Source organism: Saccostrea echinata, unplaced genomic scaffold (genome assembly GCF_033153115.1).
Source record: "Saccostrea echinata isolate AGI-Se365-2 ecotype Australia unplaced genomic scaffold, CSIRO_AGI_Sech_v1 ptg000028l, whole genome shotgun sequence".
NCBI classification, from domain to species: Eukaryota; Metazoa; Mollusca; class Bivalvia; order Ostreida; family Ostreidae; genus Saccostrea; species Saccostrea echinata.
This window is the reverse complement of record NW_026889777.1, coordinates 15,623,176-15,643,808: the sequence shown is the minus strand read 5'-3', so window position 1 is coordinate 15,643,808 and position 20,633 is coordinate 15,623,176. Positions and strand designations below refer to the sequence as shown.

Below are 20,633 nucleotides of genomic sequence, written 5' to 3'. Positions count from 1 at the left end.
TTCCATTCTTGCGTAGGTTTTTGAAGTATTTGGGTACTTATCCTGGCGCTCAAGTATTACTTAAAAACATATTTTTAGGTATGATGCTTACCGGTACGCGAAAGTATACCATCAAATCTGTTGAATGAATTTGCACGAAATAAAAACCAGCTGATGTACCTTTTGTTTGCTTTATTACTAGATTTCAGATCTGAACCGCATGGGTATTATATTTTATCTTGAAACTCGATTTTGTGTGTTATTTTATCTTTTGCATCGGAAAAGGTGACAATAACAAGCGGTGAATTATATCATAATTCTAAAATGCATAAAAACTGAGAACACAGTAAAATCGACATCATAGATCCCTAAAAAAACCAGTTGGGGGATCAGATGCCATGGTGAAGTAAACATCCTATGTCGACCGGTCACACCCGTTGTGAGCCCTCAGTAATACGTAATCAAAATAGGTATGGAAACAATAGCCTAATTTTTAATATTTAAGATATCATTCAAATGCAACCTAATGACTGTGTTTGCAAACGAAGTCATTATAAAGACTATAAAATCTGTAAAATACAAACTTTGTAAGAGGTTTATTATAATTAAGTCTCAGTTTGTCAGTAGCAGACTTCGATTAAAACACAAGACATGATACTACTTGTCGATACATTCAAACATGACAGAGACACTAAATACCTGTGATAACAGAACAATGCTACATTATTATTGCAGATTGACAACGGGATAGCCGAGGTCATCCTAGTTGCTATGTATAGTTAAGATTGTTTACCAATGTCTCTATTCAGTAGAACATGAATTCAGCTATGAAGCAGAAATGGCAGACTCAGTGGTGTCTTTTATTTCAAGTTCACTTATACATGATACATGATCTATTGAGTCGAGATATGGATGAGAATGAACATTTTTTTCTTGATTAATTGTTGCTAGAGAAACACAAATATACACACATTTTCAGAGAGAAATAGAATGAGTAAGGGAAAGAAAGATAGGCTTGTCACCGGAATTGTATAATGAAACAGTTCTCCAATGCATAGGAGTAAAGATTTCAAAAGTTTTAAAATTCTCTGGATGAAAAAAGGGAAAAAATAGAAAATTAATTTGAAATAAAGTATTACAAAGATTTTGCTTCAAATCTTAAATTCTCGGTATAAAAAGACGATGGTTTTAAAAAAAAAACAAAAAAAAAAAACAATATAATTATTGACATCATCTTCGTCATGCATTATTCGCAAAGCTGAATGATTGCAATAAGCTCAGTGTTTAAATTCGTGTTATTACCGAGTACCCGGTTAACCGATGAGCCATTGAACAATGAGAGTATCGGCTGGTAAAACTGCTACTCGGACTTTAAGGAAGAAAAAAAATAATTTTTAAAAAAATCATTATTTCTTTTTCAATCAGGAACCCCAAGCTCTAGTGGTCCCTTGGTTTCTTCTGTTTCTCAGACACGATCGACTTCACTTGATTAGTTTTTAGTTAACATAATTGAAGGTTATGAAAAGCAAAGCAAGTTTTGAAGACCCGAGTTATAGTTGAAACTATACCTGAACAGTAATTCAACCCCGCAGCTTAAAAAAAAAATGGCACCTAGGGCATCCAGAGTGTGGATTTTTTCAAGCGTGTATTTAATTGTCAGTGCAAACGTGACGATCAAAGAACAAAAAACATTTAATTTTATGATTACATTTTTGCTCTATTTTTTTATAATGAATAATTATTATCATAGTATTTGAAAAAAAATAGTTATTTGTATTAATATGCAATTAAGATCGATATAAAGAAACTGAAAAATGCAACATTCAAAATTTCAATAAATTCAAATTAAGAACTCAAGAGTTATCGCCCGGATATTTTAAAAGAGAGTCGGTCATACATGGATCAAAAATACGTCACGTCTTCCTGTTATTGTGGAAAAACATAAACTGCCAGTTTCTAGGTAGTATCTGATATTTATTCTAATGTTATTTTAGTTGAGAAAGATATTTTTCTTCAAAATTTTCAAATATCATTTTTGTCTGCAGCTTTAGAAATACCGTTAGATTTGATTACAATTGCCCTCGTCATAATTCACAACTGCAGAGGAAAATAAGGTCAAAAGAGGTTAAAGGATATATTCAAACAAAATATTACCTGCCATGTGCTCCTTACTTTTCATGATCCGGTAAACAGAAAATCCTTAGACCATTCTTTGTGAAAATAATGACCTTATAATTTGTATGAAAGACCTTAGTCAACATTCAACCTAACGACATATTGTATTTGCAATTAAGGTCATTGTATCGACCATAGAATTTGTGAAATGTTCTCTTTAGATGAGATTGTTGATATCCTTCTATTATTAACTTATTTGTAAATAGCCTGCCTCGTTACACATGTCACTTTGGTGTTCACATTAACAAGTACAGTTCTTTTCTATTTTCTTTCTATAACTTTCTAAGGTTGCATATTCATGACAAATACTAGTAGATAAATTAGTTTTGTATCTATATATCGATATAGTGTCAGGGACGGTCCTTCTTGATATTTCGTTCCATTAGTTCCTTTGTTGCAAAGAGATTAAACTTATTTATTAATTATATTACCTTGAAAAACGAAATAGACTTCAATAAAAGTTTATGAAATACAAAATTTTGAATTTAGATTACAAGGTTTACATCAATTCAATCTTACTGAGATGATGGTTTTGAAAATACAAAAACAAATAAGAAGGTCCTTTACTCAGGCAAATATAAATAAAATTTACACCACTGTAGTCATTTCATGGTGGTAGAATTTTGAAATTGAACAAGGAACGCGATGATTCTACTCTGGCCTTTGGCGACCTTGTTCTTTGTACATTTGTGCTGTGATAGGAAATATACTTCCGTCTTTTTTTCAAAAAGAAAAATGCAATATGGACAGCTACGATAAAAAAAATATTATAATTGTTCCAACCAGAGCTTAAGTCATTTTGTGTAATCATTTGTATATACTCTTGTCATCGTCAAAAGGGGAACACTACTAGAAACAAGGAAAATCGTTTTGAATGAGAAAGAATAGGTAGTTGCAGATGAAAAGTGTGGTTGAATTATATGATCAAATTGTATGAGAGTTCATGTCATAAAAATTGAATTATTTCCCATTTCCTCTCCATTTTTCTGATGTTTTGTTCGCATTTCTTTATTTTTATTTCCTCTCAATAGAAATGATTTTTATTGGTAATCTAAATAATAAACAAGTTTCTTTTCTGAAAGAATAAAAAAAATCATTTGACAAAAATGTGATATGTTACCTATTATCGAACGATTTTTCCCCAGTGTTACAGTGCGGAATTGCTTGGCTAAGCTCATTTGCAACACCGCTTGAACAAGAACTTTCTACCTTGTTGCATTTGGTGACATGCAAAACCAAGTGTAAAGGTAGGTAAAACTCCAATTTTCAATTTACTTTGGAGGAAGAGTTTATCAGCTCTATATAAGAATTCTTAGTTATTAGATAAACCTCATAAACCGCTGACAGTATTGCATTATAAGACTGCATTAGATATACTGAGCAGCCTTTTTTATTTGATTTTCTATTTTTCCTTATTAAACTTTCCTATATTTTGAAGGTGGTGTATTTTAATATATAATCGTATGTCAAATAACGTTTTTTTTTTTCTAAATCTCTTCTATTGTTTGATATCCAGCTGGTCGTATTCTTTATCCTGAATATTATCACTCTGAGATTCTGTGTATATCAAAATTTACAAAACGTTGTTAATCTATCGTGTCATTTCATTGAAACCGTGCCTTGCATTTTTTGAAATAAAGTAACTGATTGTTCATCATATCATTCACTGCAAAACCTGATTTAAAAGTGTATATGATCATTGATTCATATGTATTTCATTTTAATAAGAAGAAAACAAAAAAATACCTATGTCGACTTGACAGTCTCCTAAAAAACCCAGAACCTTGTTACAAAGCTTTTGCAATAGCCACTGACTGTCATAACATTCCCTTTTCTCCTACAGATTCTCTCCAAGTGTACAGATTACTAGTGAGACTTTATAATGTACAATTTTTTTTTTTTTTTTAATTGCATATTCTAACATTCATATATTTTGTCCGTTATCTAAAGCTAGACCATTTTTCATGTGTGCAATGTATATTTCATCCGACTATTTTAAAGGTCAGCAATTTAAAATAAATCTTTGAGAAGAAAGCGTCATATCAGTTTTGTTAACGTTTCATTAACAATGGAATAAAAATCCTAAGGGGGAAGTGAACATTTTATGTTTGCAATTTAGGCTTTTGATATTTTTTTTCATTGATTTATTATCTTTTTACGAGCGTATATGTTTCCTGATTATATTAAAATCTCTTACTTATTAAGTTCCCAACAATGGTCGCTATCAGACGGAAATATAAGCAATGATGTCCAGTATATTTCTTTTATCTCTAGACTTTTTGGTGAAATAGTGCATACAGGTAGTACAAAACAGTACTATAACATTTCATTTATATATTGACTTAATAATAATTATTTTTAGATTTATATATTGAAACTTCATTTTGTTACAAAATACTCCCTTTGCCTTTTTTTTGGCAGTTTCTTATTCTTCGCTCTAAAATGGTTTAGTTATAAACAATCAATTTTATATTATTTAAGACACTGCAACAAAAGACTTTTTTTTGAAAATTGCAAGGCACAATATTTAACCAAACGGAAAAAATAAATATTCAAAACAACGGCTATTTGTAAAATATTTAAATAAAAAGTTACAAATATTTCAGTTTCATGTTTCTTTCTGGTTGTGTTCCATTTTATGTTAACCTTGTTCTTTGCATATAAATGAACATAAAATGTAAAGCAATCTTTTCTCGAATGTTCCATATAAATCTGATATGATATTTACAATTCGTTCAACAATCATTTTCCGATAAACTTATTCTGGAATATTCAATTCAAGAAATGTAGAATACACTGTATTTTAAACGTAAAAAATACTCTTCAAATGATGCCAACAATTGGAAAATTCAATTACAGTCAAACCTTGGTATCTCGAACTCAGTGGGACTGAGAAAAAACTTCGAGATATCCGTGAATTCGAGATATCCAGGCTAAAATACTTAAAGAATAGGGATTTGGGACTTCAAAGTCACTGTACTATATTATTTAATCTTTATATTGTGATACACTTTGTTCTGATGTCCTCAGTATTATTGTGTTTGTATGTGTGTTTCTTCCTTTTAGTTGTGTGAGAAAACATTTTAAGTAGAGCACTAATATATCAAGGAAAAAAGTGAAGAACATTTGGCGTACTTTCGTTTTTACTGCAACAAAATGCTACTTCAACTTACAGGAAGAAAACATGTTACATTTCTAGGTAAGTACCTTCAGTTTTTTAACATTTATAGGCAAAGAACAGAATAGCTAAACGTGCAATATATCTGCACAAACTAGTTTATCGTATACAATAAAAACTGTAATACTCTAACATAATGAGAATAACTCGACATCAAGCGCATGCCAGTTTAATTTTCTCTAGAGTTCTGAGTTTCACTTTTTTGTGCAGCCGGCTGCAAATCTCAACATTTGGTATTACAGTGTAGTCTTTTCTAATTCTGCATGAATTTTACAAAGTAGTTTTCGAGAATACTGCGGAAGCGTTTTGACAATTTTGCTATGTAATAGATTTTGGTTTTTGCTATTCATTTAAATGCAAATCTTTCAAAAGAAAACCAGTTCAAAACGTCGGATTTTAACTTAACTTAGATTTTCCTCTTGATCATTTACTTTGATATCAATGTAAATATAATATGAAAAAAAAAAATTCAAATAAGAATGCAAATGTCTTAGTAAAGTCTCGTTTAATTGGGGAATGTTAATACTTCACATCACTTTCGGAATCATATGAGATTATTAAGCAAAAAACGAACAGATCAACTGATGAAGTAGAAAAAACGTTCAATTTTGCAAAAAATAAATGCAACAAAACACTTCAACTCACACTGCAGAAAGAAATTGCGAATTCCAGCAATACTCCACACTCCAACTTTCAAAAGAAACGGAAGCATATTTTAGCGTTCGACACAGCAGCACTTCTAATACTATGAAAATTGAGAACTTTTTAGAGTATACACATGCCCTGGTCATAATAGTTTTAAGCCATGTTGAAATATTATCATTGCCAACTCTGTGGATTCACATAGCTTACATACAAAAATGTACAATCTTTTCTAAAATTGTTTGTTCTCTTCATATATTCCTTTAACACAATTATCACGTATAATCTTTGATCTGATGGATAAGCTTTCAATTCTACACAGTTTGTATGACACCAAGATCTATCCTGCTTAAGAAAACCTTCATAATACAACATATATATTTGCCATCTATATCAATAAATATAAAGACTGACATTTATCTGCTGTTATTAATGAAGCTAACATGCATAATTTAAGACATAAATCTTTTAATGATAAATATTTAAATGGAGATAATTTTCTCAGTACAGACAATACACTAGAAACACCCTACATTACTGAATAGAGTGGTTCACTTTCCATAAAGGTGAACACTTCCTTTAAAACTCTAATCACAAACAGATGCTTTCCTACGGTAAAACTATCACAAGAAATTCTTAGAACATTCAATGATAATGCCTTGCTGTGTTAAGCACACTGTATTCAAGCCCTGAATCAGAGGGTTTAGTCATTAAATTAAGGACATGGACTACAGGACCTTGAATTGCACTTACATGTATTTTCCTTTTATTACTGAACAAAATCAATTTTCAATATAGCTTCAGTATTCTTGATTTGTCAGTGATCTCTAGGAATCCCCCTTGGAAGAATCTTGCAGTTTTTACATGTACCAACAAACCCTTAAGCACTGGATACCAGCACTGAGTTGGCCACAGTGGAACCACTATCAAACACACTATCTGGTTTGTCCTCACGTTCTGTAGTGTTCTGCTGATTAGACTGAAAGGAGGAAAAACATAATGATAACCTGTCCATTGAAACGAAAATGCATTCATAAATTTTGCAACGAAATCAGGTTTCCACGAACAATATAGCTTCAACTGTTTGTTGAGACTACATGTATGCAAACAGATCCAACTCAGGGAGTCCAAAAACATAAGAAATTCTGTCAAAAATTCCAACTTCTAGCTTCCATTCTATAGAGTCATTTAATTCCCTAGAAAATTTATCTGCTACATGTATATTGTTTTCACCAGGTACATGATCAAGAGAAATCCAAAAATTGTTATTCATACACCAAAACCAATTGTGTTGTAATAACCTGTTTTTTCTGAATTTGTTCTACCAATGTTATTTAAACACATGTTTGCCTTCAAACATGTATTATCTACCGGTATCATTTTCTTCACATGTATATCAGAGAAATCCTTGCAAAAAGATTTTAGTGACAGATATATTGCAAGAAATTCTAAGAATTTGTAATTAATATGATTTTTTCTTTCATCTACATTCCATTCCAAATTACACCACTATCACAGACTGTTCCCCATCCTACAGTGGAAGCATCAATCGTAATCACAATGTCTGGATTTCCATGATCTATGATTTTTTCTATATGTAAATATTTTCTATCAATCAAAACAAACCATTTCTATAAAATAATGGACTATATTCTACTGCAGAAATACATGTCACAATCAGACTTATTACACTAGCTAGCAAACGAATTGAACAGCTTCCTTTTTCCACACTTTCCTCCATTCCTCGAGATAGTGTCTGCTCTACTTTGACATGTCACAATCAATAATATTTCCTCGAAAAGAAGTATAATGAGATGGTACACATACAGATTTCTTTTCGTTTATGACCAAAACTACTCTTTCCATCCAAATTTAATCTGATACATTTTCAACAAGATGTGTTTGTGAAACATTGATGCCCCCGTATGGCAGCTTATGGCGAAGGTTAAAGTTTCTTCAAATGCAAGTCAAAATCCAGGCCAAAAGATGAAAAATGTTGATACCCAAAGAAAGGTCTTGTCTCAAGGAATACACCTGTGAAATTTGAAAGACCTAGATACAACTGTTCAAAAGTTATGGCGAAGGTTAAAGTTTTTTAAATAAAAGTCAAACGTCAAGGTCAAGGTCAAAGTGGTTGGTATCCAAAGGAAGATCTTGTCACAAGGATTACATATGTGACGTATGAAAGCCCTAGCACCAACCATTCAAAAGTTATGGCCAAGGTTAAAGTTTTTCAAAAGTAGGTCAAACTCCTAGGTCAAGGTCAAAGGGTCAAAGTGGTTGGTATCCAAAGGAAGGTTTTGTCACAAGAATTACATATGTGACGTATGAAAGCCCTAGCACCAACCATTCAAAAGTTATGGCCAAGGTTAAAGTTTTTCAAAAGTAGGTCAAACTCCTAGGTCAAGGTCAAAGGGTCAAAGTGGTGGTTGGTATCCAAAGGAAGGTCTTGTCGCAAGGATTACCTATGTGAAGTATGAAAGCCATAGCTCCAACCATTCAAAAGTTATGGCCAAGGTTAAAGTTTTTCAAAAGTAGGTCAAACTCCTAGGTCAAGGTCAAAGGGTCAAACTGGTTGATATCCAGAGGAAGGTCTTGTCACAAGGAATACACATGTGAAGTTTGAAACCCTAAGCACCAACTGTTCAAAAGTTATGGCCAAGGTTAAAGTTTTTCAAAAGTAGGTCAAACTCCTAGGTCAAGGTCAAAGGGTCAAAGTGGTTGGTATCCAAAGGAAGGTCTTGTCACAGGAATTACATATGTGAATTATGAAAGCCCTTGCATCAACCATTCAAAAGTTATGGCCAAGGTTAAAGTTTTTCAAAAGTAGGTCAAACTCCAAGGTCAAGGTCAAAAGGTCAAAGTGGTAGTTGGTATCCAAAGGAAGGTCTTGTCGCAATGATTACCTATGTGAAGTATGAAAGCCATAGCTCCAACCATTCAAAAGTTATGGCCAAGGTTATTAAAGTTTTTCAAAAGTAGGTCAAACTCCTAGGTCAAGGTCAAAGGGTCAAACTGGTTGATATCCAGAGGAAGGTCTTGTCACAAGGAATACACATGTGAAGTTTAAAACCCTAAGCACCAACTGTTCAAAAGTTATGGCCAAGGTTAAAGTTTTTCAAAAGTAGGTCAAACTCCAAGGTCAAGGTCAAAAGGTCAAAGTTGTTGGTATGCAAAGGAAGGCCTTGTCACAAAGAATACACATGTGAAGTTTGAAACCCCAAGCACCAACTGTTCAGAAGTTATGGCCAAGGTTAAAGTCTCATAAAATTTTGCAAAAGTGGGTCAAACTCCAAGGTCAAGGTCATAAGGTCAAATATGATGGTACCCAAAGAAAGGTCTTGTCACAAGGAATACACATGTGAAATATGAACGTCATAGCTCCAACCAATCAAAAGTTATAGGCAAGGTTATAGTTGACAACAGACAGACAGACAAACAGACAAACAGACAAACGGACAAACAGACAAACAGACAGACAGGACAAAAACAATATTCCCCCGGGATCTTTCGATCCGGGGGCATAAAAATTCTTCTAATGTATCACTTATAAGATAGCAAACATCAAAATAACCAAAATTCAATGACCCATAACTCTAAGAGTAGAAAACAGAGGTTTCATAAAATTTATAAACAATCGGGGAGCATTGGCAATGCTTCTTGGTAATAAAATCAGGAAAATGCAAAAAAAATTTCAAAGCTAAATGAATCTTAAATATTTTCGTTGTTCCTCTGCAATTGATACTGAATAATATTCACGATTAAAATCTAATGATGCCATGTAACAATTCTTCTTTACCACTTTTATAGCTACTTTCAAAAGAATAAATCTGGCAATTATATTAAGGACTGTACTTATTAATTCTTTTAAATTCAATATCGTTCTTGTATCGCCATCCTAATTAGGTATACGAGATAAGAATTGATCTTCTACAAAAGCACATCCCTTAATGATGCACTGTTCACAAAATTCATTTATTTGCTTGTTATTTTTTTCAGACTTTGTATATTAAAAACAGAGTTGGTTATAATACTTTGAGATGGTAAACCTAATTCTTCATCAAATTCAATATGGCAATTTTCTACAATATTTAAAATGATCTTTTCTTATGTAATATTTTGCTATTCAGAGGAATTATTTCTTTAAATCTTCCTGAACAAAAAGTATTATAGTCTGCTTTGGATTGTGCTTACCTCTTCATCTACTTGTTGGAGTCGCCCGCGTGGCGCAGTGGTTAGAGCATTTGCACTAGAATCGCAGAGTAAAGAGTTGATCCTTACGTTACGTTACGTTACTGGGAGACGTGGAGACCGGTCCTTCGGGTGTGACCCATGTCGCAGTAGGTAATGGCAAGAAAAAGATCCCTCACTGCTCAAAAGCCATCAGTTCCGAGTACAGGTCTTAATTTGCAGCCCTCCACTTGCCCAGTTACAAGATCCACATGGATTGATGAGGTTTGATATTGCGAAGGCTCAACAAGATGACCCTGAACTATTACCCTGGATACAGAGTATTTATGATGGATACAAACCAAAGAAGAGTGAGCTATCAGGATCCTTTGCAGACACCATATTGTTTAGAAACTTTGACAAACTGAAACTAATTAAGAACATCCTGTACAGAGAGGTTAAGGTGGATGAGAACAAGTTCAATCATCTTGTTGTACCCTCAAGCTTAGTATGCCATGTACTGAAGTCTCTACACCACAACATGGGACATCCTGGAAGAGAGAAGACATTAGGTTTATTTAAGGATAGATTCTTCGGGCCTGGACAGTACAAGGATGTAGAGAACTGGATTACAGAATGTAGGTGATGTATACTTAGGAAAACACCAGCCCAGGACAAAGCAGAACTTAACAACATCATCACCTCGCAGCCGCTTGAACTGGTGTGTATGGATTTCCTGTGTTCAGAGAGAAGTAATGGAGGATATGAAAATGTACTTGTAATAACGGATCATTTTACTCGTTTTGCCATCGCCATACCAACTAGAAACACAACAGCTAGAACAACAGCAGAGGTATTTTTTAACAATTTTGTAGTACACTTTGCACTCCCCAAACGCATTCATTCTAATCAAGGCGCAAACTTCGAGAGTAAACTTATCAAGGAATTATGTCAACTTTTCGGCATTTCAAAATCAAGAACTACACCATATCATCCGATGGGGAACGGACTTTGCGAGCGCTTTAAAAGGACTTTAAAAAACATGTTAGGATTCTTAGAACAATCAAGGAAAGCAGACTGTAAATCTTACATAGCTACCATTGTACACGTATACAACTGCATGAAACAGGAAACTACAAAATTTTCGCCTTATCATCTTATGTTTGGAAGAGAACCTAATCTGCCAATTGACATTGAATTTGGATTAGATAAAGGAAATCAGAAATCGTCATCCCTTACAAAGTACATAGACAACTTGAAAGAGCGATTGAGGAAATCTTATCAGTTGGCATCAGAGGCTGCAGGAAAATCACAGCAAAGACAAAAGGACAACTACGATCTTAAATCCAGAGGAGCTGTATTAGAAGTTGGTGACAGAGTCCTGGTTAAGATTGTGGCCTATGATGGACGTCATAAACTTGCAGACAAGTGGGAAGAAGAACCCTATCTGGTGATTAGCCAACCAAATGAAGGGATCCCTGTCTACAAAGTTCAGAGAGAAGACGGTGTTGGTAGAGTAAGGATACTTCATAGAAACCTACTCTTACCCATTGGACATGTTGCAGAGTTTCAACCAAAGGTAGATTCCAGAAAAGAGAAACCAGGTCCAGCAATGCGGAAACCTACACCAAAGCCAAGGACTTGACAGAACAAGAGGGAAAACAGTGACACCCAGTCCACTGTCGATACCCAGACAGATACAGGTGATGAAGAAGCAGTCTATATAACAATACCAGATGGAACACAACGTCATCACATTGATGCCCCTAATATTGTGTTACCTGAAGTTGAGACAGAAACTGAATTGTGGATGAAGATCTCCAAACAGTTGGGGACGCCCATCAGATTGGAGAAGATATATTGCAAGAGAATGCAGATAAAGAGACTGCTATGAAACCTACACCACAAGCAGATGATCCAGAATCTGAAGCTGAACCAGCAGCTGTTATTGAACAGAAAGATAAAGTTGAAGCAGCAGAAGAAGCTGAACCAGCAGATGAAGCTGAACCAGAATTAGATGACGTAAGTTCACCTTTTGCTGCTCCACGCAGATCAACCAGGCCTAGAAGAGAGCCAGATTGGTGAAGAAGTGGAAATTATGTGCGATTACAACAGGCGAATATTGATCCGCATTGGTCTGAGAAAGCAAAGTTACTACATACCGGTAATATTCTTCAAGATGAATGATATCAAGGATTTGAACGAGGTGAGATTTTAAAAACTTTACTTGAAATTGTAAAGAAAACTTGAATCTGTAAATTTCAGTGAATTGTATTATAATTTTAACATGATTTTAAATTTTATATTCTTCGTGTAGAATGACGAGGACGTCATTTTGCGGAGGAAGGGAGGAATGTAGCAGTGTGTTTTAACTGTATGTATATTACATAATATTTGAATAAATATTATTGATATAAATGAAATTAAATAAGATTTTATGATTTAATACAAATCCCAGATCCACCCCTTAATTTACTTGGTGAGCGATAGAGTTTAAAGGTTATGACATTAGGGTTCTGTAATTTTATTGGTTGTAAGTTTTGGTGGATCTGAGTTGTTCTCTGATAGACTACTCAGAGATTTTGGCCAGGTTGGCTGTGTTTGACATTTAGAGATTTTCTAGACAAAACTTTGAGAACTTTAAGACCAGACCTGACAGTAAGTATAAAGTTTAATATTCTATATCTTTGTAATATGTCTATTTAGCTAATATCACTGTTTGAAAGAAGAGCGAAAGTTTAAATATGAATAAAAACTTAATTTGAAGCATTTTACCTCACAGTATCAATTTATTTGAATTATGAGTTTTATAGTATGTATAGTACAGTGTACAGTATTTGTTATTAGATACGTAGCCCTGTATGAAGCATCCAGGCTATTTACTATGTTTCATTGAATGGGCCTTGTCCCATAGAGAGGTAATTTGAATACGTTACCTTTTGTATATTTTAAGTTATAATTACATATTGTTACATTTATTGAAATGTGGCAGTAAAATATTTGTGTAAGGAATATTTGTACAGTGATTTATGTATATGCTAAATATTCAAAGAAAGGGAGATAACTCTTAACTGTTAAATCTATTTATTGTACATCGATCAGAATAAGTAAAGTTGTATACATTTGTTATTATTTCATGTGATATTCATTGTTATTATTTTATTTTATAGGGCCGTTTTTGTTTATATTGACTTCCATAAACATTTTGTAATAAACACAGCTATGAACCCTTAGCCAGGAGTTGAGTTAATTACATCTAGTATAAACCACCCCTACAACATTAATCATTGCCCCCGATTTAAGTACTTGAAATATGGCATCATAATTACGTGTTAATTCTTGGTTCAAAATGCTCCACATGGCTTGGTTTACTCTTGTTTTATCAATGCTGTTCAATTGTCAGGCGGCCTTTCAATACTTTTCAACAGTTCATTGAAATATTCATCATTAAGACCCTCTCTGAAAAGTTTGTTTATCATTGAGGCCAATTCATCGTCCACAGTCTTCTTAAATTTATACTCTACACCAAGCTGTCTGAATCGTGAAGTTCCGCAATCCTCTTTATGATTTTTACAGTGGGGTTCACATGAATTCCCTATCAAGGTCGACATCAGACGACTGGTTTATGCTTGGAGTCATCAACAAATCATCTTCTTCCAATTCATTAATATCTCCATAATAGATTTTATAAATTAACTGTGTTGTTCTTTTTTTTTCCATTTTCCGTTCTTGGTTATCTTGATTTTTTTTATAGACTTCAGTAAATACATGACCTCCTACAGTTCCAGTGTAACAACAGCTCAACCAGCCATGTTACGTCCCTTAACAGCACGTTCCTCATTATTCTCACACAAAACAGAGTTACCACTTTCTTTGCTGGTGACCTTTTCTTCTTTCGACTCCTTCAAGGAACCTTTAGAGGATACATTTTCTTTTTCGGCGCGGTCCCGTTCCATTGTGACACACGCCATTTTTCACACTTTGATATTCTCTAAACCAAAGTCACGAATTTCACCAGCAAACTGGAAAAAAGTCATCGTTACCTCGTTACGAATATCCAAATTAATGAAAAATATAACAAACACTTAGTTATAATTATGATAACTACAACGTAGTTATCTTTGATACAAAAACTGACACCGAGAGTAGACCAAGTCCAATTTCAAATGCAAGACCAAAGTATCGAGCTCAAAGTACGCATCTGTTACGTATTTCTAAGTCAGTCTTTTCCAAAAATTATTATGTTATTTGTCAATTTAATCTCTGCATTGTTTAAATCACTCCCCATCACTATTTTTAGAATAGTTTGTTTGCACCCGGTCACTCATTAGGAGTGACGGTCATTTGTTTATACCCCATCACTACTTAGGAGTGATGGCCATTTACTATATATACGGGTGCTAATTTAATACGGGGTTCAGTTTTTAGTATAGTTGTGTTGGGTTTACTTCGCTCAAATATTGTTTCAGAATTAATTATACAGTGCTTGATTGTGTTGATTTTATGGATCTTAACTATGCTTACGTGTAAATAAAAGTTGAACCGATAATAAGACTTTTCATTTCCAAGGAGGAAGTAAATCGCCGGGGGCGATTAAATACTTGGATTAACGCATTGAGCGTTTACATGTACATATAATTGCTACATGCAATAAAAATGGATTATCAATTAATTTACCTGATAATTGCTCGGACGTTACACATCTCATTATTTGATTCCGAAAGTGTTGGTACGTAATAAGAATGATCGTTTATAAGGAGAAACTCAATATAAATGGGGCATGAATTGTCAGGATTTGAAAAAAAAAAAATGCTACTCTGAAATCCTTTCTTGATGAAGAATATATTCTATAAGAAATATCACTGTGTCAAAATTTCTGTTAAATGAATTCACTATGTCTTTTAATTTTACACAGGAATTCTCTGCGTCCATTTCTTGATTGATGTAGACGCCATATGTTCGTCCAAATATGTGAATAACATCTGCGGTACAAGCGGTGCTTTATATGACTGTCAACATCAGCAATTAACTTCTGTTCCACGGAACATGATTTCAGGGGTGATTGCTATTGATTTGTCGATCAACAATATTACAAGTCTTCTCAATTCAGATTTTGAAAGATTGGAAATTTTGAAAGCATTATATCTCATCGGGAACAAATTGCGACATATCGAAATGAATGCGTTTCAAAATTTGACTCAGTTATGTATTCTAGATTTAAGTTCGAATGATATCACAAAAGTTTCAATACAGGAAGGTGCATTTAAAAATTTAAGATCGCTCGAAAATCTAAGAATGACAGACAACCCTTTTTCGAATGGAGGATATCCTGATTCTGAAATAGGAAAGCTAATATCATTGAGATATCTGGCGTTAGATGTTACTCCTCACTTACATTTTTCTACAGAATTCCAGACCTTGAAAAGGCTACAATATCTAGAAATTTCACCATCCAATGATTTCAAATTAGACAATTATTCATTTAAAAATTTGGAAAATCTAAGTATTGAACATTTAAACTTCCAATTCAGTGCCCATTGCGCTTGTGAACACAATTTTGAAGATATTTTCTGGCCTTTTTCTTCTCTAAAGGGATTGAATTTTCATATATATTGTGGATTGCAATATGTTCTTAGTTCTCTGAAAAGATTGCAAACCTACAGAATGGATTACATAAACTTTCAGCATGTTACAGCCTTTAATGGGGAACCTGTTCTACTTAAAGATGACGACGTAGCATATCTTAAGCACATTTGTGTCAAATCCTTTTCTATTCAGGACACTAACACTGTACGAATACCACCATTATATCCTTCAAGATTTATGAACTGCATTGAACAAATTGATCTGTCACATAATAAAGTAAATAATTATCAGACATTATTCATGTTTTTGCAGGCAAGTCAAATTAGAGTCGTGGATTTTAGTCATTTGACTGAGTGCCAATCAGCTATTTCTAGAAGAAACTTAATGAAGTTCAAAGAAAAACTAAAACTTTCGGTTAATGTCACTCTTTCATCCTCTTTGGAAGAGATCGATTTTTCTTATTCTTATGCCAGTCCGTATGTAGAAAAAATGCAATTAAAAATATTTGGTACAAATTTAAAGAAGCTTAACTTTTCATACATAGGCTTTTCACTGTGCTCCTATCATAATATAGAATTATATCTACCGAATCTAAGAATCATTGACGTTACAGGTTGTTCTTGTAAAAATTTATACTTACAATTTTTAAACAATTTTCACTCTTTAATTGAAGTTCATATGCGTAATACCAACTTAAATAGAGGTCTAGCCAAGGATGTCAATGGCGTTTTCCTTCATGGATTGTCGAAATTAAGGATGGTTGATTTTTCAGAAAACGGTTTGAAGGATCTACCCCCGAATATGTTTCGTAGCCAGAGGTCTTCAATGAAGAATATGACACTCAGCAACAATTTATTTTCCACAATACCACGTACCTTACTGCTCACTCCTATGCTTAAATTTCTTAATTTTAGATCCAACAAACTGGCCTCTTTTTCAGATGAATCCATTTCTGTTATTGACAATTTACCCGACATAATGATGGATGTCAGAAGCAATCCTTTCGACTGTTCTTGTAGCGCTCTTGCATCCTTAAAATGGATTAAGGACAATATTAGAAAATTTGTTCATTTGAATCTGACCTATTGTAATGAGGACCAGCAGAAAACTGTTCTTGAGGTTGTAACTAATGTCCAAGCATTAGAATTAAAGTGCATTTCCCAACTCTGGTTGGATATATCCATATCAATTTTGTCTATAACATTTTTGATTATGCTAGTGGTAACGATATTGTATCGATATAGAATGGTCCTTCGTTATGGAATTCTGAGAATAAGGCTATTCTGGAGACGTGGCTTTGCCCTTAATTTTACCCGAGAATCGGCTACTTTTGATGCATACATATCATATTCTCCTGTTGACTCCATATTTGTAACTTTGCATCTCTATCCTAAATTGCAGAAAGAAAACCTTCGCATTTCCTTCCAGGATAAAGATTTTGAACCCGGAAGTACCTTTGCAGAAGAGGTTGTTAAGTTTATAAACATAAGTAAATGTGTTGTTTTTGTAGTTACAGATACATTTTTGAAATATGACTGGGGAACATATGAAATCCAGGTCGCAAAGATTCACGCAATTCATAAAAATGCACGAATTTTATTAATTATAAAGGATGACATCGGAGTTGAAGATCTTCCTCGAGATCTCCTGTACATTTGGTGGAAGATTAAACCAATCAGATGGTCCGATAGTAACAACGCATCAAAGAAGGAACAGTTCTGGAAAAAATTGATTAAAGCTATTAGGGAATCTTAACATTTCCTTGATATAATGCTTTTCATTGTTGAAATTGCAAAAAGTTTGTGTTGTATCCGTTTTTCACAATCAATATTAATGTGTTTTGAATGATATTCAAGAAATTGTAAATTATGTGTTAGCAATATAACCAGATATTAATAAGTATTTTGTTAACTCTTGAACTAAAACGGCTGCTTTGTTTTCTAATTCATTTATTTCATGTGAAAGCTATGAGTTGTCGTTATCCTATGTTACACCAGTTTCAAAAGATCCATTAATAAAGTAATTAAGATTTTTACAAATGCCATAAGCTACATTTTCTACTCAGGCAATACAACTTGAACATATTTGTATACAAATAGTATAATTTTCAATTGGTAGAATATTAATGTACTTTAATTTATAGTTTACATCAGGTCTAGCATATATTTATGTAAAATATGTAATTATTTATAAACAATTTATGAGCCAGTCTGCGAGAAAACCATGCAAAATTCAAAAAATCGTCCAAATGGAAGGTTGCAACATAGGATTTTTAGTGGCTTAAAATTTTCTGCATAAAAGTAGAAGTCAGAATATCTACAAAAAAATGTTGAACCTCGCATCTTTTTTTAGTAACATCTCATTTGCATATTTGCCATAAATCACACAAAATTATACAGAAAAACCATACAAACTTTTTAATACGAAAAGTGACCTCCTTCTGCCATCAGTTTATTTTCAAATTTTGTTTTCTTTTCAAAAACATGGTCTTATTTATACAATTAATGAAGAAAAATGTAATTCAAATGAATGTTTTATTTTTCAAAGGTCTATTTATAGATCCTAAATCAATGAGTATGATTTTTTAGCCATATTTAGATGCTATTTTCTCTCAAGACCAAGTAAAAAATTAAATCAAAATAAGTGTAATCTTTAGAATAGTCTTAGGTCTACTAGGTAGTAAAAAATTGAGCTTGGGAAATAATATCTACATGTTGATAATTAACTTTGAAACACCATACGTAGCTACACTGAATTTCACATATTTTAAATAACAGTCTATTATCATATTTATAGACTATTTCTTAAATATCTAAATGAAAAAAAAAGATTCTAAATCTAATATATTTTTAAAAATAGGAATAACTAATTTAGATACTTCATATAAATTTCTAATGCTCATTTTAGACCCTGCAACCAATTTCCTGAAGTTAAATTGTTATCTCCCCTTGTTGGAACTCTTCAGTATTATTGGGTAAAAAGCAGTCTATTATCATATTTATAGACTATTTCTTAAATATCTAAATGAAAAAAAAAGATTCTAAATCTAATATATTTTTAAAAATAGGAATAACTAATTTAGATACTTCATATAAATTTCTAATGCTCATTTTAGACCCCTGCAACCAATTTCCTGAAGTTAAATTGTTATCTCCCCTTGTTGGAACTCTTCAGTATTATTGGGTAAAAAGCACAGTCCTGTATATCAACATGAAATAAAGAAGATTATGTATGATCATTTTATATGAAACTAGTGAGTTGTGGAGCATCATTGCACTATGGAAGTGGAAAAACTCATTTTTTAAGATCTTTGAATGTGAAAAAAAAACCAACAATCCAGCTTGAACAAGCAAATAGCCCCTGCGCTAAGGCTTTTTATGTTGTATCGCTGTGTAGAAATGGAAATTGTAATAAACTGTACTTGTTAAAACCTTTATTATATGCTTTAAAACTTCGTGATGACGTTTTGTTTACTGGCGTGACAAGCAAACATTGTGCATGTATCATTGTATCGGATAGAGGGCTCATCCTAAAACAAGCAAGGACAAAGCAAGTATCATGATACACGTCTACAATATTCCGCTTGTGCAAAGAACAAATGATTGCAGCCAAAACATATTCCATTCTGCAGTACAAACTGGTAAGAATTACAAACGGGCATGAATGTTAGATCTATAAACATGATAAAGGATTGATAATTTCATTCAAATGGGAAGGGGGTGCTGTCGAATTTTGTCATGGCATTTATTTTATTATTTTTATAATATTATTCATAAAATTGTTTTGTGCTTTGTAATTTATTTGATACTTTGTCAGAATAACCATAATAGTAACAATAATACCCTTGCAGACAGAGTTTAATTTTGGAGATGATAGGAGAATTTTTTTGTATATATGTGTTCACTGAAAACAGTTGGCGATGGGGGGGGGGGGGGCACCATTCAAGGTCACTTTAACTTCTTTTATTCATTATTCATTTTCAAGTTCAGGTTCTATATACATGTGTATCTACCCAGTAGTTTTACCCCACCCATGCACCCACCTCCGTGCAAATGAAATTGAAATGGTTGTTCCCGAAGAAAATGCATGTTATAATAAATAATTAACAATGGTTTATTGTTTATCAGGACGGTTATACCAGTTTCAAACTAAATCAAAAAAGTAAGGTATGTTTATGGATTGATATTGAGAAATTTATTAGCTGTACATACACCCAAATATGTAAAGGTACTCGCATAGGGTCATAAACATAATTTTGGTAAAACTTTTCATTACCTATAAAATATACACATTTTGTATGTCTATTACCAGTCACAATGTAGTGCAGCATGTGTAGATGCAGTTTATCTAAGGAATTTAAAATGTCCATGTAATTTTATTGAAATAATTGTGCTTACAGGTCTGTACACACATTCCTTTTCACAAGACTAGAATACTGTAACATGTATGATATTCAATGATCTGATATATATGCCTATTTAAACAAAGCACTAAAATTATTTAATATACAAATACAATTTTTAAGCGGATGTTGAAAATATTGGTATCAGGCGCGGATCCAGGAATTGAAGTTTGGGGGGGGGGGGGGAGGAAGTAGATAGGGGGTTTGGGGGCCGCCTTGAGGACCCCAGTGGGTTCAGGGCGAAGCCCTGGTGGGGGCTCAGGGGGCGAAGCTATTGATTTTGTAGGGTAAAAATGAGGTCTACCAAGTAGACATTTTACATTTTCTCGACGAAACTATGACTTACGCTAACTTTGACAATTTTAGGGATGGCGTGGCGCCGGGTGCGCCCCACTTAAATCCGCCACTGGGTATGTTGAAATTACTGGATAACACAATTGATAACATAGTAAAATATTTGGAATCTAAACCTGGAAGGGGGGGGTCATTGTTGTTAGTGGT

The 20,633-nt window shown here is 33.3% G+C and overlaps 2 protein-coding genes across 2 annotated transcripts in view; one reads left to right on the top strand and one right to left on the bottom strand.

Moving 5' to 3' along the window:
* The window catches only part of LOC133193564 (uncharacterized), a 45,908-nt gene extending 38,193 nt beyond the window's left edge, over positions 1 to 7,715 (bottom strand). Inside the window, exons 1-2 of the mRNA XM_061329525.1 lie at positions 7,665 to 7,715; positions 6,870 to 6,953 (exon numbers count right to left, since the gene is read on the bottom strand). Of these exons, the coding sequence (XP_061185509.1) occupies positions 6,870 to 6,953; positions 7,665 to 7,715 (135 nt within the window). The remainder of the gene's footprint in view (positions 1 to 6,869; positions 6,954 to 7,664) is intronic.
* Positions 7,716 to 16,486: 8,771 nt separating this feature from the next.
* Positions 16,487 to 17,485, top strand: LOC133193563 (toll-like receptor 6). Its single transcript, XM_061329523.1, has one exon. It carries the CDS (start codon positions 16,487 to 16,489, stop codon positions 17,483 to 17,485), a length of 999 nt encoding a protein of 332 aa, XP_061185507.1.
* Positions 17,486 to 20,633: the final 3,148 nt, after the last annotated feature.

Excerpts from the sequence above, each read along its gene's own strand:
- LOC133193563 (XM_061329523.1), top strand. The coding sequence starts at position 16,487 with ATGGTTGATTTTTCAGAAAACGGTTTGAAGGATCTACCCCCGAATATG.